The sequence below is a fragment of the Athene cunicularia genome (assembly GCF_003259725.1).
Source record: "Athene cunicularia isolate RWA chromosome 4 unlocalized genomic scaffold, athCun1 chr4_part2, whole genome shotgun sequence".
In the NCBI taxonomy this organism is placed as follows: Eukaryota; Metazoa; Chordata; class Aves; order Strigiformes; family Strigidae; genus Athene; species Athene cunicularia.
In genome coordinates, this window is record NW_020799099.1 from 29,666,757 (window position 1) to 29,689,764 (window position 23,008).

At 38.2% G+C, this 23,008-nt stretch overlaps 1 protein-coding gene across 8 annotated transcripts in view; it reads left to right on the plus strand.

The window, feature by feature from the left end:
• Positions 1-23,008, plus strand: part of KLHL2 (kelch like family member 2) — a 59,393-nt gene that overhangs the window by 21,982 nt on the left and 14,403 nt on the right. For all 8 annotated transcript variants that reach the window (XR_003398280.1, XR_003398282.1, XR_003398281.1 and 5 more), the window contains one exon: positions 10,348-10,510. Coding sequence is in view for 5 of the 8 variants with exons in the window: in XM_026847494.1 (XP_026703295.1) it covers positions 10,348-10,510 (163 nt within the window). In the remaining 3 variants the exon portion in view is untranslated. The remainder of the gene's footprint in view (positions 1-10,347; positions 10,511-23,008) is intronic.

A 23,008-nucleotide genomic window follows, 5' to 3' on the forward strand; every position in this document is an offset into this window, starting at 1 on the left:
ACTTGTGAACCTTGGGTTACCATTAGATATACTATATTTCAAAGCCAGTATTTTCACTCGGTAAGGTTTACATCTCTAATTAGGTGGGAGCATGTGAAGTCCAGGTCTGCGTCGGGTTCACCAGTTCTACTTTCCTTCATCCTAGGTTTTCTCTTCCCCATTTTCTTGGAAGAGGGGAATACAGCTGAAGTGATGGTGCTGATGGAAGCAGAGCAGTGCTGTGAAACTTCATTTCATAAACTGGGTTTAATCACCTATTGGGGAAGGGAGTAGGACATAACAGATTAAGTCTTGAGCCAGCTGCCAAACTTGCTTCCAGTGTGGTTGAGAGTGTGAAAGAGATGCTTGGCTGGTTGCAACAGAGCTAGGCAAAAAGTTTTTAAGATGGGCAAAATTTTTGCCATTTCTTCCTTTTTATCTTGAATAACTCTCCTACTCTTAAAAGAATCTTGCATCCCTGACCCACCAACCAGAACCATAGCCACCACCGTAATCTTTTATTGTCCTCTTTCAAACCTGGAAGATTAGGCTCTTGTTCTGTTGTTTATTGTCCCTTATATTTATTTACCTGCAAAGCACTGGGCACTGCCAGTTTTTCTCAAGTGAAGTTTGTTTTTAACTAACTAGACATGCTGTTCTAAAAGGTAAGATGTATCCTTGTGCTTCAAGAGCAGGCTATTCCTTATGTTTCAAGGAAACTTTCTCTGTTGTGGCTGATTTATTCCAGACTCTAGGTTTTTATGCATTCTGGTACTGGATAAGGATGGATGTTCCTAGACTACATGGGATGAATAGACCATAGATTTGGTCTAATATATAGTTATCCCTCTATTTTCATTATTAGTATTCACTTAGGGTTGGTCTTGGAACTGGTTTGAACTGCTCAGCTTCTACACCAGAGGGGTATTTGCTTTCTAAATATATGGTGGGAAGAACATGCAAATTGAAGAGCATGCAGAAGGGAACTCGGAGATTATTTTTTTTATGTCATTGACTAGAGAGGGATACATTACTTTTTTCTTTTTAGAAAACAGAGATTTAACCCATTATTATACAAATTATACATTTAGCTAAAAAAACCTCTAAAGTTCTAGGCTAGCCTGGAAACTTTTTTAACTGTTTATTTTATGGGCCAGCTATGATTGGGATTCTGTTCTGAGAGATATTACAGCAACAAGCATGTGTGGCCCAAAGGAGTTCACACTTGAATAGACTACTGAGGGGTTGGGGAGGGAGGGGGAAAAGGAAACAGAGAAATCATGACCCATGAGTAGGTCAGAAGTCCTCAGGACTGAGATCACCAGTTTTTTAATTCTACAAACCTGGTGCCTTCATCCTGCCTCACTTGAATGTAGTTGGCTTTTAACTAGACATTAATGAATAAGTACTTTTGTATATAAACTGCCTTCTCAGTCTGAACAGCTTGTGCAACTTTTCTGAGTCTGTGATCTTTAAAATCATCACGCTGCTAGGCTGTGTTAGAGACTCTTCTCTGTCAAGTCAGATGAAAGCAGCTACTTTCGCCTCAGCAATGACCTTTACCGTAGGCATCCATGTATCTATTTTTGTGTGTGACCACAAAGCTACCTGTGACAAAACCTGAAAGACAGCCCTTGCCAACTTAAAGCGCAGAGGTCATTTGCTCATTTTTAAAGTGTTCTATGAAAATGAAAGCATGTGTGCCTTCCATATCCCTGTAAAATTCAAGGTGCTTATTATGAGTAAATTAAGCCACTTAAAGAAGAGACTTCATGTTTGACCCCTCTCACTTGCAAGTAGTTGCTACACGAGGTGAAATTTCTGGAGGCTGAATAAAGGCTTTCTTGAAAATGTTTCTGTCTTCTGAATATTGGTCATGCTTTAAGTCATGAAATGTATGCATTAAACCTTTATCTGAAAAAAATTTCAAATGGGAGGGTAGAGATGCCATTTGCTGTGGAAATTCTGTCCCTACATATTTGTTAGATTAAAATGATTATGAAATTTGTCACTAAGCCTAATGCTTTTTTTTTGGAAGATATTCCCTTGTGATATTCTAGGAGAATATAAATATGGTCTGCTGTAGGAAACTGATAAGTAAAAGATTATCATAAAAACATAACTGTAACACTAAAAGCTTGGAGTGTCAAATGTCTTTTCAGTCCACTGAAGGGTCATTTATTGCACATTAGATGTTAATCTTGACACAACTTTTGTACTGAAGACAAGCATCCTGCATATGAAACATTTCTACTTCAGGCTATTTCTGTTGTCCTTAGTTCTTGGTTTTGTATTAATATAAAACCTAGTACTATGGATGTGTCTTCTGTACCAGAGAATGGGATAATAGTAAAGCAGAGGTTCAATCTACTATCCCAGTTATACTGCTATTTGTTTCCAGCACAGGCTTTAGGGTTTTGCAAATAGTGTTTCAATCCCTCCCTTTAAGATTGCCAGCAAAGCTGCAGTTATACTAGGAGAACAAGCCTTGTTTGTTACAAGTTAGTATGTAAAGTAGAAAAAAATTCCAACAAAAAATTCCTTCCTCAGTGCCTTCCTGCTTAGTTCTCCCGAAGTTATCTTCTATACTTTAGAAAACATAGCTTGTGGACATTTCAATTGTCAGCCTTTTATGTCTTTAGTTTTAGGGAATATTTAAAAAATATTTGTATCATAGTAATCCTGGGTATAACCAAACTCAGTGTATTTATCAGTTGGGTCTGGTACTGAGGGTGTGAGATGTTATGGGTAAATTCTATAGCTGAAGCACACTAGCTAAATGCATCAGCTGATACAGCGATCTTTTATGTGGGTCAGCCTTTACAGAAAGATTGAAGACCATATAGTGTGAGTTGTGTTATCCCACCTACTTAACTTTTTGAGCTTCTTTTAATCCTTCTGCAGGGGAGCTTTGTATATTATTTGACTGGCTAGCACTTCAGCTCCCGTAGTTAAAGAATAAGTTGTCCAGTTTCTGAATTGACAGCGTATCAGCAGCAAGTGGCTTTGTTCAGACTCTCGTTAGTCTTGTTTAAATTATCCTGTCCTTAAGAAAATATGAAGGTATTTTTATGCAGCTATATAATCTTGTGAGCACTGAATTACAGTATGATGAAGTATTCTGAGCTTTCATTTTAGATGACTTGAGATGTGTGTGTGTATGTGTGTATATATATATATATATATATATATATATACACACACACACTTCAGTTCAGTGACCAAACTTCAAATCGAAAACTCTGTTTCTATCAAATCAAAATGTCTACGGTTTCTTCACTGAAAGAAAGATCTAAAATTTGAACAAACATTATTTTAGGTTCAAGACTGTTCCACTCCAAGTGAGACAATGTTTCATTTCTATTTCCAGTATCTTTTAACAGAAGAAGAGGATATGAAAGGCTAAGCTCATGACTGTTAACAAAAATAACCATCAGAATAGAAAATCAATCTGTCTCTTATGTGGAGGCTTAAGCCAAAATGTGCTGTTCAGTGGTGGTTAGGGCACTGTTCTGTAGGGAGATGATGTAGGAGAACTCTTGAACCAAACAAGACTGCATGGTTCTCCCTTGTAGACCAGATGGACACTGCTAATAGCGTATTACTTGATTAAAGTTACTGTTACTTCGTTTGCTTCATGAATCTTGTTTCTGTGCTCAAGCAACCCCTTACTGCATCTCAAATCACTTCCAAAATTTCCACACATACCCCCTTCAAAAAAACAACAAAAAACCCCCATCTCCACCCCAAATGTTTTGTCTTCGTGAACCATTTTGTCTGTCTGAATCATTAGTTTAGTTGTAAAGTGGTATCTCTTCTAAAATCAATTTTTGAGCAAATCAGTTACGTTCTATAAATTGTATGTCACTAACTGAAATGGGCTCTTAAATACAGATGATGATGCTGGTTAAAAAGCAGGAATGTAAACCAGTTAGTTTTTCCTTACACTCTATTTTAATCTGTTACACTGTTTTCCAAGTTGGAAGCTGCTTAGTATTTTGTAGATCATGTCAGACATTCAAAGTATTACATTATCATGATTATTTGCTGCTTTTCAACTGAAATGTTGTTCTACCAATTTGTGTCTAGTACTAAGGGAATGTGTAGAAATGGGATTGCATCTTGATTAGTAGTATTCTTTTTCTCATACTATAAAACTGCAACCTGCACCTGATTTTTAATAGAATGGGGCTTATTAAGATAATGGATAAATTTCTACATCCAAGTCATCACTGTACAATAGCCTATAAAATCAAGGATGTTAAGTTACCCAGAAGTTGTATTTTATAAGATACATGGTATCAAGTTCTAAACTTGCAGCTCATTCACATCTTTAAATCCAGTGCACCATCTTAATGGTGCACATTAAGTGCACTGTTCCAGTGTTAAATACACATGTTGTATGTATAGAATGCTAGCAGAGTTGAATTTTCCAAAATAGAAACTTCTACATTTTATTCCATGGATGCAAGTGTTAAAATACTTGTATCTATTTTAGTGGTTTTGTATGCATACTCCTAAATAATATAATTTCAATGCAGTGCTAAATGATTTCACTAGAACTTAGACTACACTTCAGTTAGGAAAGTTTTAATTACAGCACAGATGCTTGTAGATAACAATTAAAAAAATAAGATATTTGGATGATCTTTGACTATTATTTTCGTTTCCTTCTTCCTTATGCTATGGTAGTATAAACAGCAAGTGAAAGAGTTTAGTTTGCTGAAGTGGTTATTTAAACTTGAGAAATAGAGATTAAACTTTACTGTATTTTCTCAAGAGTTGTTTTATAACAGGCATTAACATAACTTCTCTCTGAAATTTATTTTATGTCAGCGTTGTAACTTTCTCTCCTGTCTGCTTCTATGTTGCATTGTACTGTTTGGATTCTTGCACATCTGCTTTCCTAGGTTAGTCTCTTTTCTAACTTTACAGATTTGTTTTCTTTCGCCCCCATGTGAATAGAGAATGAAATTTTCCTATTTTAGACAGCACATTATTCAATTTTCTTGGCATACACTGCTTTGATTTCTATTGGGTTATTTGCTTGTAAAGTAATGTTCTGAGAAATTTTATTTTTGTTTATGCTGTGGGATCCTTTTCCTAAAAACCGCAATATGTTCTTTCATTATTTTCATATTGACATTATACTGATCTTAATGCATTGTTGGTGGGTATCAATTTGAATTTCAGCAAGAATTCATGACAGATCTTAAAGAAATTCCAGGAAACTTTAAAATACTGGAGATTAAAATATTGCCTTAAGTATCATCTTACCACAGGTAGCACAATATGTCTGGCTAGGAGAATCTATCAGTACAAAGAGGAGTGCAAAGATGATAGCATGGATTGATATAATATCACTGAATCAAATTGATTTAAATCAGGCAGAAAGCTTTCATCAATTTAAATTTTATTTTGCATTGAACTTTTAAAAATCAGGTCCAGTTACAGCAGGTTGAGGGGCCTGTCCATTGAATTTTGAATATCTCTAAGTGTAGAGATCCTGCAACTTCTTGGGGCAACCTGTTCTAGGGCTTAACCACTCTCATGGTTTAAAAAAACCTCAAACACCACAACACAAAATAACAAAAACCAACCTAACTCATTTTTTCTAGTCACATTTTCCTGTGTTCCTGTTTGCCTCTTGTCCCACTGCTTGTGCATCTTCAAGAACAGTCTGGCTCACTCTTCTCAACCCATCCATTAAATAGTTGAGGACAGTAATAAGATCTCCCCATTGTCTTCTCTGTAATGGCTGAATAAATTCAGTCCTCTTAGCCTCTCCTTGTAATATCACATGCTTCAGCCCTCTGCTCATCTTGGTGGTCCCTTCCACTGGACTTCTTCCTCCATCTTCAACTGAAAGGATACTTACTAAAAGCTTATGTGTTGCATAAAGTGGTACCAACTGTGGGAGCAAGGGGCTGTGTGAAGGGGAGTGTGGCACTGAACTTGGGGAAGTGACTGCACTGTGAAGGGTTGCCCGTTAGGTCATCTAGCAGCCTTTGGGTAGGATGAACTCCCTTGTCCAGTGTGGAGGCATTCCAGGGCAGCTTCTCTGACTAGGTTTTTCTAGATAGTCCACAAAGAGGGTTTAACATTTGATCTAAAATTTAATGTTTTGAAGATATTTGGTGCTACATATTGCTATGTTTTGATTTAGCAGAGTGATACAGCAATATACTGAGGTCACAACACAAGCAAGATAAAGAAATTGCAATATACTTTTGGATCACCATGTAAGAGTGATTCTCATTATTGGTCTCTATATGCCCACTGTTAGGATGTTGGGCATCCCCAGTTCATCAGGAGGGAATAGGTGGGCTAAAGCCACCTCAAGCCTGTTGCTCTTCTCAGAGCTCTTTCTGTTGGTTGTTTGGTTTTTATACTTTGTGTTGGGCTGAACCACATATACGTCTCCCTCCACTGCTCTGGCTAGCTGGAGAAGACATTGCGCTCTACTAGTTATCTGAGGGAAGTCTGTTTACACAACCTGCCAACTCACTGGTACAGCCATATATCTAAAACAAAGGTTACCTTCCAGCCTCCATGGTGTTGAGATAAGTTCAGTTTTCTTTATGCCACTTGGTGCTCATTCCTTACACTTCTTCCCTGAGTTCATCACCCTTGCCCATCTCCTCTGAGCCTTCTTCCATTGTAGGGGTTTGTTTGTTGCTGACACAGGCTGAGACTGTTGTAAACATGTTTCTTGTGAACGGATGAATCACATGTAAATGGAGAGATTTCTGCCTGTACTGGCTGCTCATTGCTCCAGAGCTCAGTATGTGTATGTTTTGGTCACGTGAGGTAAATATGTCCAGCTGCACAAGGGTGAACAGAGTTATGATGCTGTCTGGAAAAAGAGGGAGAAAAGCTATGGGCAACATCAGTACCCTCAGCCCTCAACATATTCCTGGCATGTATCTGAAGGGCCACAAAAGAGGGCAACAGCCTCAGATATGTGTTGATATCCAGTTATTTTGAAGGGCTTGAATCTACTCCAGTGAAAACAGGGACCCAAGGTTAGGGCCTTAAGTGGATCCCTCCTGACTATGCAAGTGACCCTGCAGGTGGGTTTTGAAACAAGTGCTTGTACCTGGTCACAATCCTTTTTGTCTCAGTGGGGTTAGAAAGGTGTATTTGGCATGGCAGGTACACACAACTTTGGAAATAGGAGTGTCACTGCAGGAAGGAGAACCAGGATAAGATAACCAGGGAATAGACTTCAAAGACTTGTAAGGGTTAAACAGTCTGCTCTAGGAAATCTAGCAGTCATTCCAAGATTCATCACCACAACTTTGACACAAAAAAAGAGAATATGTAATTTCTTACTTGCCATCTGTAATAATAATCTGTTCAGTTTCTTTGATTATCAAAACAACCACCGCTGTGATGAGGATGCATTTTCATAGAATAAGCAATTGGAGATGATTTTTTTTTTTCCTGCGTTTCTTGAAGTACAAAGCAGTATGCATGTTAAAGTATTTTTGATCTTTAAAGGAAAGTTATGATACCCTCTACTGGTTGTTTTTGGAATCTGAGCTATAGCCTACCAGTTTAGAGTCAGCACCAGTTAAACTTAATCTGTACTGCATTTTTAATATAGTCTTTTTTTTTTTTTTATATGGGTTTGAGAGGGATTTGGGTTGTTTTGGTCTTTTTTCCCTATGTAGTTTGTCCCTAGCTTCAGCAGAGTGAATCTGCCTGTGATGAAACTATATTTTTAAATGCAGGTTGTTACAGTTTCCAGGCTCACAGTTCTATAGGTACAAATGAAAATAACTAGATGTTATCACAGCTCTCGTTGCCTAGTAACCAAAGTGCAATGTATAATTTCAATGGGATAAATTTGATGCACTTTGCCTTTCTTTTCCTTTTTAGTAGAGAATACACGTAAATATATTTAGACTTAAATGTCTTACCGTCAGATAACTAAAATGTATTGAAATAACTTTACAAACTCAGTTGCAATGTTTTAAGAACTGATGTAAATTTCCCATAATGAGGAGTGATCTTCTTATAACATTGCTTTACTGTTCATATGAGTGAGCAAGCATCTCCATGTGACTGCATACAAATCTTAAATTCTTTTCTTCATATCATTCTCAAATCTTACCTTTCCATTTTGTTTATTGATTTGATGGTCATTTTACGTATTTTTCTACCGAATCTATTTAAGCAGTCAAGGACTGTTCTCAGACTTATTTGCTCAACTATATTGGTAACATGCCTAAAATTATCTGGGACCATGCTTGAATTAGTTGTATTATAAGTTGTATTAGTTGTATTGTAAGCAGGTGTGAAATGTTTGCTTCATTGGAACAAGTTGTGTGAATAAATACTTGTATTAGATTTCTAGCTCTGATTCTTGGTATGTAATTTCATGACCATATTTTATCCTAGAATTCTCTATCGAATTATCCACTTGCTACTATAACTAATCATATTGTAGTTCTAGTAATAGAAATTGTATTACTAATATTATCTTCATATTTTCACAAACATATGCTAATATAAAATGAATTCACTACACTATATTTTAACCTTGTCATTAGTAACCTTTAAGCTTACAAGCTTACTAAATTTGTTTTGAATTGTGCAACTATCTGACACTTGTGCCTATTACGTGCAGATCTTCTCCACGTATTTCATTATTTATTTAATATTTTCAAGGATTATATAAGATTTAAACGAGTTTTTAGTGATTTTGCTTAGTAGCGGTCTGTGTATCTCAGTACAATCACATTTATCTTTTCCCTTCATTTCTCTTTCATTAACAGTTGACATTCAAAGCGAACTCTTGTTAAATGTATGATCCTTCTTATTCGCTCCATACATTGATAGTCAAATGTATAAACTAGAGGCTATAGTGGATTATTGCTTCAAATTACGGATTAATATTTTGAGGAACAGAAAGACGGTTTTCATATATGTCAGGCTAAAGGAAGAAGAACAGCCATAAATAGTAGAAGCAGGACCAAAAAATGGCATTTAAAGCAGACATTAGCTTTACAAGGTTATAGCATCTGTTTTAGTTTGGATCATAATTGTTAGTTATATTTCAGGAAAAAAAGTCTAAAAATTAAACAATAACAGTAGCTATTTAGAAAAGTAGTAGATGTTTACAGAGTTGATGACAAATATTTGATTCTACAGACAGTTACTAAGATTGAAACTTCTTCCAAAGAGCAACAGAAGTATATTCTACAGCTTTCGTGTACTGTTACACAGGCTTCTAAATTGTTCTACCCTGTTCTTCCAGTTCTTTTTTATTCTTCCAGTTTTCTTCTTGTTTGACTCTCTTCAATTCTACCCAAGTAATTGTTTCAAATACTTTATTAACACAGTAGTGCAAGCCATTTTTTGGTGCATTTTTTGCTTGTTTATTATTGATGCAGCCCTATAGTATATGTTTTCTCTATATGTAAATAAACAGTTGCAAGACTTCCATGTTAAAATCTTGCCTGTTGTCATCCACTGAAGATTCAAGCTAACATTAATTTCACGCTTGAAAATTCTAAAATAGAAGTCTCACTAAAATAACTGTCAAAGGCACAGAAAATGAAAATATTGTGAAAAATAAGTTGTAGATAGAAGTATGGTATTTAATTGAAATGAACAATCATAATTCAACTGTATCTCATGGTTAAGTTTTACTGGGCAAATAAAATGTATGTTATACATTTTTTAAAATTTCTCTTTACATTCTGCTTGCTTTGTGAAAGTTTAAGGACAAATGTGTCATTTACACTAATTCCTTACTGATAGATTTTTAACCAGTTACGAATATTTTATATGCTCAGGCTTTTAAATGCTTGAATTGTCATACTTCCAAGAAGGTCACAGATGACTTTGGAAACTGAGTCCTTACTGGAATCAGTTGCATAAAAATGCTTATTACTGATGCTAAAAAATGGTACAATGTCCAGCACTTGCATGCAAACAAGATTTACATATTCTATTACAGTCTAGAAAACTCTGGTTTAAAGAAATATCTAATGCTAAAGGTTTGGAAATGAGATGTAATTATGGAGTGTTGGGAACAGTAAGAAAGGAGCTTGTGAATGAATATTGGGAATAGTTTACATGAAATGTGAGAATTATAATCTATGGAATTATTTCCCATTGAACACAGTGGTAGAGATGTCACTTGTTATTTTAAATCTTGAATGGTATTTGCAAGGAAGTAAAATTATACTAATGCTGGGCTTTAAATTCTTCAGTTATGTAGTGCTGAAATTTTCCCCTCTGTTTTAATCTTTTATTTTTTTAGTGAATTATTTTGTTTTCTTTATTAATACTGAGAATACTGTTGTATAAACTCAGAATTAAATCGGGGCATTAACCACCTGTTTCTTCTTACAGGTACTGCTCCCAGCAGCTGGTCTCTTGCAACTGCAGGATGTGAAAAGGACTTGCTGTGAATTTTTGGAATCCCAGCTTCATCCTATCAACTGCTTGGGGATTCGTGCTTTTGCTGACATGCATGCATGCACAGATCTCTTGAACAAGGCCAACACATACGCAGGCAAGTTATCATTAGTATAGCATATAGCTTGATATCTCTGTGTGTGTACACACACACACAGGTTCCATGCTCACCCAACCCCACCCAGAGGAAACCATGCATTTGATATACCAGTTATACCAGTTATAATAAGCACAAAGGGGCAGCATCTTCATGGCCTGTCAGGGCCATACAGGACCCCAGCAATTTGTAATCCAATAGGAAGCTAGCTTGTTTTTTAAAATTTTGCACCATCACTTAGGGGGGGAAATCAGGAAAGAATTAAAATTCTGGCAACAGTCACAAGGCAAAGTCTGTAGGAAGTACATGGGGCAAGAAAGAAGACAAGAGCATGACAGGGGGCTTATCTATAGCTCCTGTACTGCACTAAGAAGCAAGAAACATACCATGAATATTGTGTTATCAGCTTGTCTTCTGAAAATCCTACTCATCTAGTCCAAGACTTGAAATTTCCTACTATAAAGGGTACCTGTAGACTAATTCTTCTACCTTGACACAAAGTAGATAGAGGTGCATCTTCTAACTAACCATATAGCTTAACCAACAAAATTCTACTTTCCTTGTAAAGAGCACTTGCAGTTGGATTTTCTCTTTTTTTTCCTGAAAAAACTGTTCATGGAATTCTTAATTTTATTACTAAAAGTATGTTGTCATGGTCATCTTAAAGACTGTGTTATTCATATTTGTAAGAGGACTGGCTTATGTCAGGTTTTGATATTATTGAAAATTAGGCTCTTGTTTTGCTTGCTGCTGTTAATGAAAAAGCAATTCTGATTCTATAGCACTACTACTAACAGTAGTGCTATATGGGAGTAACAAGGAAGAACAATTATTCCCTTTTTTTTGATGCTGGTAAGGCCTCAGGTAGAAAGATGCCACCTACAGAGGGTGGAAGCAAGGACAGATAGCCTGGGAGGAATACAGAGAGACTGTCTGAGCAGCCAGAGATCAGGTCAGGAAGGCCAAAGCCCTGATAGAATTAAATTTGGCCAAGGATATCAAGGGCTACAAAAAAAGCTTCTATAGTTACGTTGGTCAAAAAAGGAAGACTAAGGAAAATGTGGGCTCTCTCCAGAGGGAAACAGGAGACCCGGTTACCCAGGATATGGAGAAGGCTGAGGTATTCAATGACTTTACCTCAGTCTTCACCAGCAAGTGCTCCAGCCACACTGTCCAAGACACACAAGGCAAAGGCCAGGGACTGGGAGAATGAAGAACCACCCACCGTATGAGAAGAGCAGGTTTAAGACCATCTAAGGAATCTGAAGGGGCACAGGCACATAGAATCTGATAAGATGCATCCACAGGTCCTGAGGAAACTGGAAGATGAAGTGGATAAGCCACTATCCATCCTAATTGAGAAGTCTTGGCAGTCTGATGGAGTTCCTGCTGACTGGAAAAGGGGAAACATAACCCTCATTTGTAAAAAGGAAAATAAGAAGACCCAGGGAACTACAGGCTATTCAGTCTGAGCATTCTGCCCCCCAGCAAGATCATGGAGCAGATCCTCCGGGAAACTACACTAGGGCACATGGGAAATAAGGTGATTGGTGACAGCCAACATGGCTTCACTAAGGGCAGATCATGCCTGACAAATTTGGTGGCCTTCTATGATGGGATAACAGCATTGGTGGAGAGCAGCTGACATCATCTACCTGGACTTGTGCACAGCTTTTGATGCTGTCCTACACAACATCCTTGTCTCAAAATTGGAGAGACATGGATTTCATGGATGGACCACTTGGTGGATAAGGAATTGACTGGGTGGGTGCACTCAGAGTTACAGTCAACGGCTCCCTGTCCAAGTGGGGAGCAGTGGTGAGGGGCATTCCTCAGGAGTCAGTTTAACATCTTTGTTGGCAACATGGACGGTGGGATTGAGCACAGCCTCAGCAAGTTTGCCGATGACACCAAGGTTGGTGATGCAGTTGACATGCTGGAGGGAAGGGATGCCATCCAGAACGACTTAGACAGGATTGAGAGGTGGGCCTGTGCAAACTTCATGAAGGCCAAGTGCAAGGTCCTGCACATGGGTCAAGGCAATCCCATGTACAAATACAGGCACGTATTGTGGGCAACAGTCCAGTATTGTGGGCCACAGATAAGTGGATTGAGGGTAGCCCTGCAGAGAAGGACTTGGGAGTAGTAGTGGATGGAAGACCATGAGCCAGCAATGTGCACTCACAGCCCAGAAGGCCAACCATATCCTGGGCTGCATCAAGAGAAGTGTGGCCAGCAGGTCGAGGGAGGTAATTCTCCCCCTCCTCTGCTCTCATGAGACCCCACCTGGAGTACTGTGTCCAGCTCTGGGGCCCCCAATATAAGAAAGACATGGACCTGTTGGAGCAAGTATAGAGGAGGGCCATGAGGACAATAAGTGGGCTGGAGCACCTCCCTTATGAGGACAGGCTGAGGGAGTTGGGGTTGTTCAACCTAAGAAGAGAAGGCACCAGGGACACCTTATAGTGGCTTCCCAATACTTAAAGGGGGCCTACAGGAAAGATGGGGAGGGACTGTTTTATCAGGGATAAGGGGTAACAGGTTTAAGATGAAAGAGGGTAGATTTAGGTTAGACATAAGGAAGAAGTTCTTTCCTTGAGGGTGGTGAGACACTGGCACAGTTGCCCAGAGAAGCTGTGGCTGCCCCCTCCCTGGCAGTGTTCAAGGCCAGGTTGGACGGGGCTTTGAGCAACCTGGTCTAGTGGAAGGTGTCCCTGCCCATGGCAGGGGGATTGGAACTAGATGATCTTTAAGGTCCCTTCCAACCCAAACCATTCTGTGATTCTGTGAAAAATGCTGAACAAACTTTAAGATAGGTGCAAACAGTCTGAAGTGAATCCAAGGAAATCTAACATGAATATATTAAGAAAATAGGCTGACTGAAGGGAGTCCTTTCAGTCAAGAAACTAAAAGGCTAGGAGGATGAAAAGGAATGAATAAGCTTAACTTGTGAGGTATTTTTAAAGTCGTTTCAGATATTAAGGAAAAATCTAGCTCTTTAAAAATAACACAGATCAGGTAAGCTGTCTGTGGAAGTTATGGACTCTCCACTGTTAGGCAATTTTAGAAAAACTGATTAGACTAACTTTTGATTTAGGTTGATCTAAATCATGCCTATGTACAAAACTAGATAATTTTAAGTTATTTCTAGCTTACATTTGTGCAATTCTGTGAAGGCTAAAATCCCTTTTTTTCTTTATATTCAAAATACATTTTCTGTTGGAAACTGACATACATGTAGTTTCAGACAGTGTATTACTAAATGGATAATTTTTAACATAATGGATTAAAACCTTGTTTGACTGCTCTTGGTGCCAAAAAGGACGCAAAATGTAGATTACTAAAAAGCAAACAAAACATTGTGTAAGTTTCTTGCATAACACTATAACCAAAACTAAGACTTGTCATTTGTTCAGGTGGCAATGATCTTACTGTTCTTGTGTGTAGAGTGCCTGGGGGACTTGATGTTTGAGTTGAGACAGAAGATGGTACATTGAGGAATTACTTTTTAAGGGAAGTTTTTTGTAGTAAACAGAAACACTTCTTTTATAGGGCTTAACTTACTAGTCAGCGAAGTAGTGTGTTGGAGAACGGCTTGCAGAGAGCAAGGCCATAGCTCCCTGCAGGAGCTGGTCGGCCATAGCTCCCTGCAGAAGTCGGTCCCAGCCACCTGAGGTAAACAAAGGAAAGAACCCAGGGTACAGTTATGTAAACAAGGATGAAGATCCAGGGCTCAGTTGTGCTAGCAAGGATTGTTGTGAGAACACAGAGATAAGTTGGGGCGCATTACGACCTTGGGGGTGAAGAGAAACAACCCTGGGAGAGAAGCAGGTTCACAGCAAGAAAGATGTTTATGCATACCAGAGATGCCACAAGGGGCTGGGATATTATAATGTGACCTTTTAGATGTACCCAATGGCTGAGATATTATAATATATTTTCTTAAATGTATCCAATAGAGTTGCAAGTAGTGTATTGTAGATTGCTTATATAAGGTGTGATTTCTATCAATAAAGTTGAGGCTTGCTCTATCATTCACATTGAATCGGCTGCTTGCTTCCTCCGCCCGCTGCAGTAGTGTATTTTGATTAGAGCCTGGGCATCAAACATTCAGAGAGTAGGACCAATTTATTTGGCAATTCAGAACTCATGGGTTGTCAGAGGTTGAGAGTGACTCTCGGGTATGCCTCCTTACATGCACCTTGCACTATCTGCCCAGTCACAGATCTTTTCCTGTCTTTTCAGTGTCTCTTGGATGTTTCATTTTTACTTCAGGTTCAGCAAAACTGAATTGCTTTCTGTCTAGACATTCTTCCTTTCTTCCTGTATTCTTCTCTCACTGGTGACTGCAAACCTGACAGCTTTAACTCTCCTCCGCCATTTTCTCTCAACTACTCAGTTGTGTGTTCCTGTATTTTGTTTCTTCTTTCCCTACCAAATCTGTTATACATCATGTTTCCCTTTTGCTGCAATGTAAATCTGTCTCTGCTACAACTTCTTCTCTGTCTGCTAAGGTCATTTTACTACTCTTGTAATATTGCTTTTCCCATGAATCAAATTCCAGCCTCTCATCCTTGACTTTTCCAGTTCAGCAGAATTACCCTCACTTGATTCTTTTATTTCATATCTCTCTCTACTACTTTTGTGCTTGGAACTAACCTTCTCTTTCCTCTGTAATCAAACAGTCTTCCATTTCTGTCAGATTCCTCCAGAAAGCACTTTCCTTGTCTATGCTTCCTTTTTTGTCACTGGATTCTTGGAGTCCTGCTGGCCTGTACCATGAGCTGCCAGCTCAACTCCTACTGTGTTTTTGCCATATCTGTGTGGTGAATTTTAAAGCAATGCACACTCTGTTCTTACTCTTAAGATAAATATGCTGTGCATAGTCAGAGTGTGAGCTACTTCATTGCATTGCACTCTGTGCTGCATTCCTTAATCCTTAGCACTCTGTCAGGCTTAGGATGAGAGCAATACAGAAAAGAGAATTCAAAACTAAATATCCTGATAAGGCTGCAGAAAAAAATCATATGCTTGTATTGCTTTTCATAACTCTTTGAAAATGGGCAGTGACCAATTAGCATCATTAACAATTAGTACAGTTAAAACTGAAGATTTCCCTGAAATAGAACGCTAAGTGCTTCAATTATATGTCTAGGTTCAAATAATAGGCCTTTTATTATGTTGAATAAATCTAGACCTCATAAAAAGAAGGCTTTTGATGAATGCTTTCAGTTGCCTTAATTCCTAGAAAATCTGTTTTCCAAGTAGAGGTTTTTTTACCCACTTCCAGGAGATGATAGTATTTCTATCAAGAACGGATGTTTCAGGAAAAACATAAATGCATCAAACTCGTATGATGAGGTGTCTGTCAACAGAATCCTTGGTTACTGTGTTGTGTGAAACTGAGGTATACAAATCAACCATACTCAGAAGTCTTTAATCTAGTGAAATTATATTCAAATTATTTATATATCAATTTTTAAAAATTCAAAAGGTATTCAGGTTGGTTTTGAAAGTACTAGCTTTGTAATGCATAATGCACTTACTGGAGAAGTTCTAATGTGTATGTGACTGAATGAATGTGATAACTGTATTTAGACTATTATGCCAAAAGTTTAATTAAAACTTTTTGGCTTTGAGTAATATAATATCAAATCCAAAAAGCTATCATATTTTTGACCTTTTATGCAATAGGAAGTAAGGCATACATTTATTAACGAGAGTTAATATTCAGATATTTAATGTTTTAGGGAACACATTTTTGATATAGCTGTTGTTTAATATTGTATTAGTTTTTCCAACTTCTATTCTGGCTGTGCCATAGTAATCTAAACTACTTCAGTTAAAGAATCTTTGTTCAGTTTAGTAGCCGAAGCTAATATTTATATAAATTCCTAGAAATATAGAATCTAACACCATGTCAAGATCTTGAGTGTGATATTTGCTAAATATGTTTGAGAGCACAGGAACTGTGTCCAACTTGTAACCTTCCCTCAGGGATATTTTGTTCAGGCATCCTTTGCTGTGCTCAGAGATACTCTGCAAGCAGGATACAAATGAGTGAAAATGAGAAGGAAGCTGTTTGTTGGTCCTCGCCGGGACTTGCAAGGTACTAGGCTGCGCAGTAGCGTGCTCAGTACTCCTGGTAAAAGCACCCAGCGAGGAAGAGTTTGCATTCATTTCTCCTTGGATCATCAGTGTTGCTGGATTTGTCTGCTGACTCCCTGTTTTCTTCTGTACAGTTTTATACCTTTTCAGGTCGATGTTTTTCCTCTTGAATTTTCAAGCTTCTTATTGCCTGTATCTTAGCCATTATAACTTCTTTTTTCCCCTGTTCTTATCTCAAATGGCTCTTTGTCACATTTTTTCTTTCAACTGAACAAGTTTTCTCAAAAGTCTGAACCAAAGATACATGGCTGTGCTGTTTCAGGATTAGGCCTTGTGTCACAGACAGCTGAACTCCCAGAGGCAGACATTTGGGGATTAAGACTTCAAAAACTCTAGAGTAAGTACAGAAGAGGATTATTAGATTAAAAAAATCATGGAAAATATTTGTCTGCTAGGCAAAATGAAAAGCATTTGGATGTTTAACTTCTCCCAGTCTTTATTTTGTTATGCTTGTTATTATGTTTAGGAAAAAGAGGCAGGGAGATACTTTAGTTAATAGACAATGATAGCATAAAAACAAATGGATGCCGATTTAGATCTGAAGTGATTAGAAAAGTGAAACTCTGGAACTTCCTTTCAGTGGGAGTAGAAACTCCACCTTCATTAAAATTGGAGCTTCGTAATTCTGTGGTGGGGTTGGTCCTCCTGTAGCAGAGTGTGAGATTTCTGTAATTTAGGATAGTCATTTGTATACATCTATGACGCCTGTGGAGAGATCTGAAAATAGTGGGCAATTAATACAGATTATTTGGAATGACCTTCTGTTGCAGTTAAACTTCGAGATGCTACCTGTTCTCATGATGTTCCAGAAAGCAGCCCTGCTTGCACAGTCAGGGACTACGTGCAGATGAGGCCTCTCATCCTTCTTGCGTGAGGATTCCTATAGAGAGTATGTGGCATGAGTGCTGGTAGTCTGTCCTCAGTTTTAGTCTGGGATACATTTTACATAGTCTTAAAGGATGTTCACAAAATAAAAATGTTTCCTGGAATAGGGTGCATTTTATAGTTGTCATAATGTTATGTACAACCTGAAGATAGATCGGTGAAGCCTTTTAATGAGGAGGGGTATGCCGTCTTGGGCTAGAAAGACTCTTGCTTAGTGCTTAGGCCTTGGCATATTTCTTAGCTGTGACCAAAGAATAATAATATACTTCTACTCACCATATAGGCTGGGGTGGGGTTTGGAAACATTGGCTTACCTATGGAGTAAGTGTCTTTTGAGGATGAGCTTTACTCAGCAAACCTTCTTGGCTTTTAGCATCGTGCTGAAGATATGTTGAAGAAACTTTTGTTAGAGGATCTTAGCATGTGTTGTGAAATGAGGATTGTGCTTAACTGTGGGATATGGTGTTCTCAATTCTGGTGCTCTGATTTAAAACTTTGAGCCCTGACTAGACTTGGAAGCATGCATGTGTACATTCGTATGCATGAGATTGAAAGGACATAGTTAAGAGAATCGTTCTTATGATTCTATTCTGAGTAGCAGTGTCTGTTGCTATGCTGCTGTTACCTTGGCTGCTATGAATTTCATGGTGTTCTCAAATCAGTTATTTAAGCATAAAATTGACAAGTAAATTATATATATATATATATATATATTTTTTTTTTATTATTTTTTTTTTAATCTGATTCTGCAATGTTTAGCTTCTGCTGGTTCTTCAGCTGTGGCAGAGCTTGTGTCTATTGGTCTATAATAAGGATGGATTCCTGCTTGACCAGTGCCTTGTGTTAGGCTATTAGCAAAGAGTTTTTTTATTAGCAAAGGCCAAAAAACTACAACATGTAGTAATTTCAAGAAAGTAGTTTAAAAACCATTTCTTGCTAAATGTTTTTTGTTCATATGCTTGAGAAATTGTCATTGTTCTTTTAATAGAATGTAAGGCTTAGATGTTTTCGAGCTCCCATGCTCTCCATTGCTGTAAAACAAGACATTATTAGTTTAGAAAGAAGCTACATTTCTGGAAGGTTCCAGCTGGTTTTGTAGTATTATCACATCGGAAAGATTCAGGTACTCCATTTAGTTTATTAAAATAGATACAATCGTCTGTTTTGTGGAATAGAGATAGTTGGCCTAAACCAGACAAAACACACTTATGAGACTCAAGATACTCGATTGTGATGTTTTGTTTCACAATCTCATAGACACTGGATTACTGTTATGAAAAGATCTAGGGAATACGTTTTTTTCCCCTTCTAGCTGCAGCTTCTGGTACTGGTAAGCTCTGGCTTTGGGAAGATTTGGCTTTGGGAAGATCTCTGGGAGATATCTGAAAGTGTACGAAGTATTAAAAAGGTTTTTGAAAATGGCTATTAAATGTCATCAGCTGCTGGAACACCTCAAAAAGGTTAGAAAATGACTGAAGCTTATTAACGGTGGAAGAGAAATTTAGGCAGTCTTCAACAATGTCATACACATAAAGGAGAATATGGGTTACAGTCTCTTATTTTTGGCCACCATGATTCTCTGAAAAGTTTTTAATCTGAGGGAACTTCAACAGACCTTTGCTTCTGTACTTGTTTATTCTATTTAGTAAAGGCAATTAAGCCAAATAAGGTGTGACTGTAGGTATATGAGTGAAATAGTGTTTGTGAATTAAGCCACAGATGTTTATAGCATAAAATGTGTTGTACAGATTTCAAATGTAGCTTTCCTTCCTATGTAATAGAAAAATATAAAGTTAAGTGTCCAAATCTTTATGGCCAGCATGACTATATGCCTTTTAGATAGAATCATTTCGGTTGGAAAAGATCTTTAAGATCAAGTCCAACTGTAAACCTAACACTGCCAAATCCACCACTAAAACCATGTCCCTAAGCACCACCATCTACATGTTTTTAAATACTTCCAGGGATGGTGACTTAACCATTTCCCTGGGCAGCCTGTTCCAATGCTTGCCAACCCTTTCTGTGAATAAATTTTTCCTAATATCCAATCTAAATCCCACCTGGCACAACTTGAGGCTGTTTACTCTTGTCCTATCACTTGTTACTTGGGAGAAGAGATTGACACCCACTTCACTACAACCTTCTTTCAGGTAGTTGAAGAGAGCAATAAGGTCTCCCCTCAGCCTCCGTTTCTTTGGACTAAGCCCCAGTTCCCTCAGGTGCTCTTCAAAAGACTTGTTCTCTAGAACCTTCACGAGCTTCATTGCTCTTCTTTGGACATGCTCCAGAACCTCAGTATCTTCCTTGGAGTGAGGGGCCCAAAACTGAACACAGGATTCAAGTTGCGGCCTCACTAGTGCTGGGTACAGGGGGATGAGCACTTCCCTAGTCCTGCTGGCTATTTCTGACACAAGCCCAGAGGCAATTTGCCTTCTTGGCCACCTGGGCACACTGCCAGCTCATATTAAGCCAGCTGTTGACCAATACCCCCAGGTCTTTTTCTGCTGCTTTCCAGCCACTCTTCCCCAAGCATTGCATGGGGTTGTTGTGACCCAAGCGCAGAAGACAGCAGTTGGCCTTCTTCCACCTCATACAGTTGGCCTTGGCCTATTGCTCCAGCCTGTCCAGATCCCTCTGTAGACCCTCCCTACCCTCAGGCAGATCAACACTCCTGCCCAACTTGATGTTGTCTGCAAACTGACTGAGGGTGCAGTCGATCCCATTGTCCAGATCATTCATAAAGATATTAAACAGAACTGGCCCCAACACTGAGCCCTGGGGAACACCACTTGGGACCAGCTTCCAAACGGATTTAACTCTATTCAGCACAACTCTTTGGGCCCGGCCATCCAGCCACATTTTTACCCAGCAAAGCGTGTGCCCATCCAAGCCACAAGCAGCCAGTTTTGCCAGGAGAATGCTGTGGGAAATGGTGTCAAAGGCCTTACTAAAGTCAAGGTAAACAACATTCACAGCCTTTCCCTCATCCAATAAGCGGGTCAACTTGTCATAGGAGATCAGGTTAGTCAAGCAGGACCTGTCCTTCATAAACCTATGCTGACTGGGCCTGATCCCCTGGTTGTCCTGTATGTGCCACATGATGGCACTCAAGATGATCTGCTCCATAAGAGGTAGGTCAAGTGCTACTTGACCCAGCTTACTGCTGTGATGTGTATGTATAATACACATCTCCAGACTCATAATGAAAAATACCACAAGGTGTACATTTACAGCTATTATTATCTTCTTGTGATCTCCATGCTAGAACTGTTTATTGTACTTCCAAACATTTTGTTATACCCTTTCAGGTTGTTAAGAACTTCCCTTTTGTCTTTTTAGTTTGTCCCTGAAGCTTCCCATCCTACTGGTACAGGGCAGACAAGGACAGCTCCTTAGCTGTTCAGATAGAAACTGTCTCTATCTGTTGCGAAAATGTGAAAATCTGTTTTTCATATGCAATTGGAACAGATATTTTAGAAGTGTCCTAAAATGGAAAGGATTTTTTTTTTAAGGCAGATTTTAGTTTTAATAATACAGAAGTAGGATTCTACTTGCTTAGGAAGTGGGAATTTGGGAGCCAGGCCTCTGAGCTACTAAGCCAGCTTGTTTCCAGGCTGCCTGACTCTGGAGCCAGCTGGCTTCAATGCCTGGGTAAAGTGGCAAGAAGTGGGGAGGATTCCAATACAAATTTGTCAAAGTTGCACACTGTGTGGAAAATTCTGATTTGGAAAAAATAAGTATTTTAGTTTCATGAAAAATTCCAGCCAGATGGTTCTACCTGTTTGCTTATCTAGGAGATGTTCATGAAAATAGTTGTATGTTACCTAATGCAACAAATAAAACCCAAGTTGATAGTTGTACGTTACCTAATGCACCAAATAAAAACCAAGCTAGACTGGGATTTTGCAGGGGACAGATGCATGAAACATTTGATCATATTTTAAGTTTCATGATGTTTGATGTTAATATCTCCTGATTATCAAAGCTTTCAGGATGTGAGCAATAGTATGGAATAATACAAATCCTAACCCAGAAGGCAAAAAACCAAAACAAAACCCCAATACTATTTTGTCTGCTATTTGGAAAAGAGGATCTAAGTGGGATTTTTGGAACTCTTTGTATGGAATCATATTATTTCAAAGATGCTGATACCCTTGTTAAAAGGAAGCAGAAAGTTTGCATTTCATAAGCATATAGATTTATATATAATAAAATAATGCCTTCTGTCTTCAACACTTGAATAGCTTTAGATAAATTGCTATTGGCAGATTTAAGTGGTGTTTTTGCATTTCCTTGTTCTTTTACAGTTTCTAATTATTTTGAATAATCCATTTAGCTGTAATTTCAGTTGGCTTCTGCCAAAAGGTTATCTATCAGTCATTTAGGATGGTCTCCTTGACAACAAGCGATCTGGTTCTTAAGAGACAAGTGATTTCACTTTGCCTCTTTTTTTGATGAATAAGATTTATATAGCAATCTTGTCTCCTATTTATCTTTTTTCTTAATTCATTTGGCTGAGGATTCATTTCCAGGTATTGCTTGAAGACCTGAGCTTTCAGATATTGACTGAGTACTTTGTTTTAATTTCTCCTTTTTTTCACTCCTCTTTCTTCTCTTGGCCATGTGCCTTATTTTATGCTTTAAGCACAGAGTCTGACATCTAGTAAAATTGTCTTAGTTGTTGTTCAGGTAGTCTGTTTTTTTCAGATATCCTTCTACAGTTCTCCTAGCATGAAAAGAGAAGACAGCCTCACATTTATTGTATTACTTTGAAAATTCTCAACTTTTCTGCTTTAGAGGCTGGATCTCTTTCTATTTAGACCATGTCATAAAACAAATTCAACTTTGAAAAAGCAAGGCTTTTGTATATGAGTCTATAAGATCAACTGGGTATTTCTAGTATATGAAGTGTGTTCTGTTGCCTGTGATACGCTGTTGGATCAGCTTTCTCAAGGAAAGATGGACAAGGCATCTGAACCTCAGATTTGTTTGAGATTTAGATGAGTGTTGCCTCCCCTTTCTGCTTGCTTCCTAACTCAGCCTCTGAGTACAGTCAGTCATGATGTTTTGTGGCACTGTCACTTGAAATTTTGATTTTATCATAAAACTAAGTTCTGCAAATTACCTTTCTCAATTTCTGTTTAGCATATTTAAATAGTAAAATTAATCAGATAATAAGTGTACCTCAGAAAATTCTAGTTCAGCTTAAACTGCATATTTGTAGCCTGAACAGCAGACATAAAGAGTTGTAAGGAGTGGAAAAGTAATGACTGTGTTACAAAAATCAATAGTATTTCTCCTCCTCCTTTCTCTCCCATCGCCTGAAATACGTCAGAAAACACTATGAATTCATCATAAGAGAATGTTGCAGAATTGGAGGGACTTGTAGTGATGATGACTGTATGAATGAAAAGGCTGGTAGGATGAGGGACTGAAAAGGCAAGG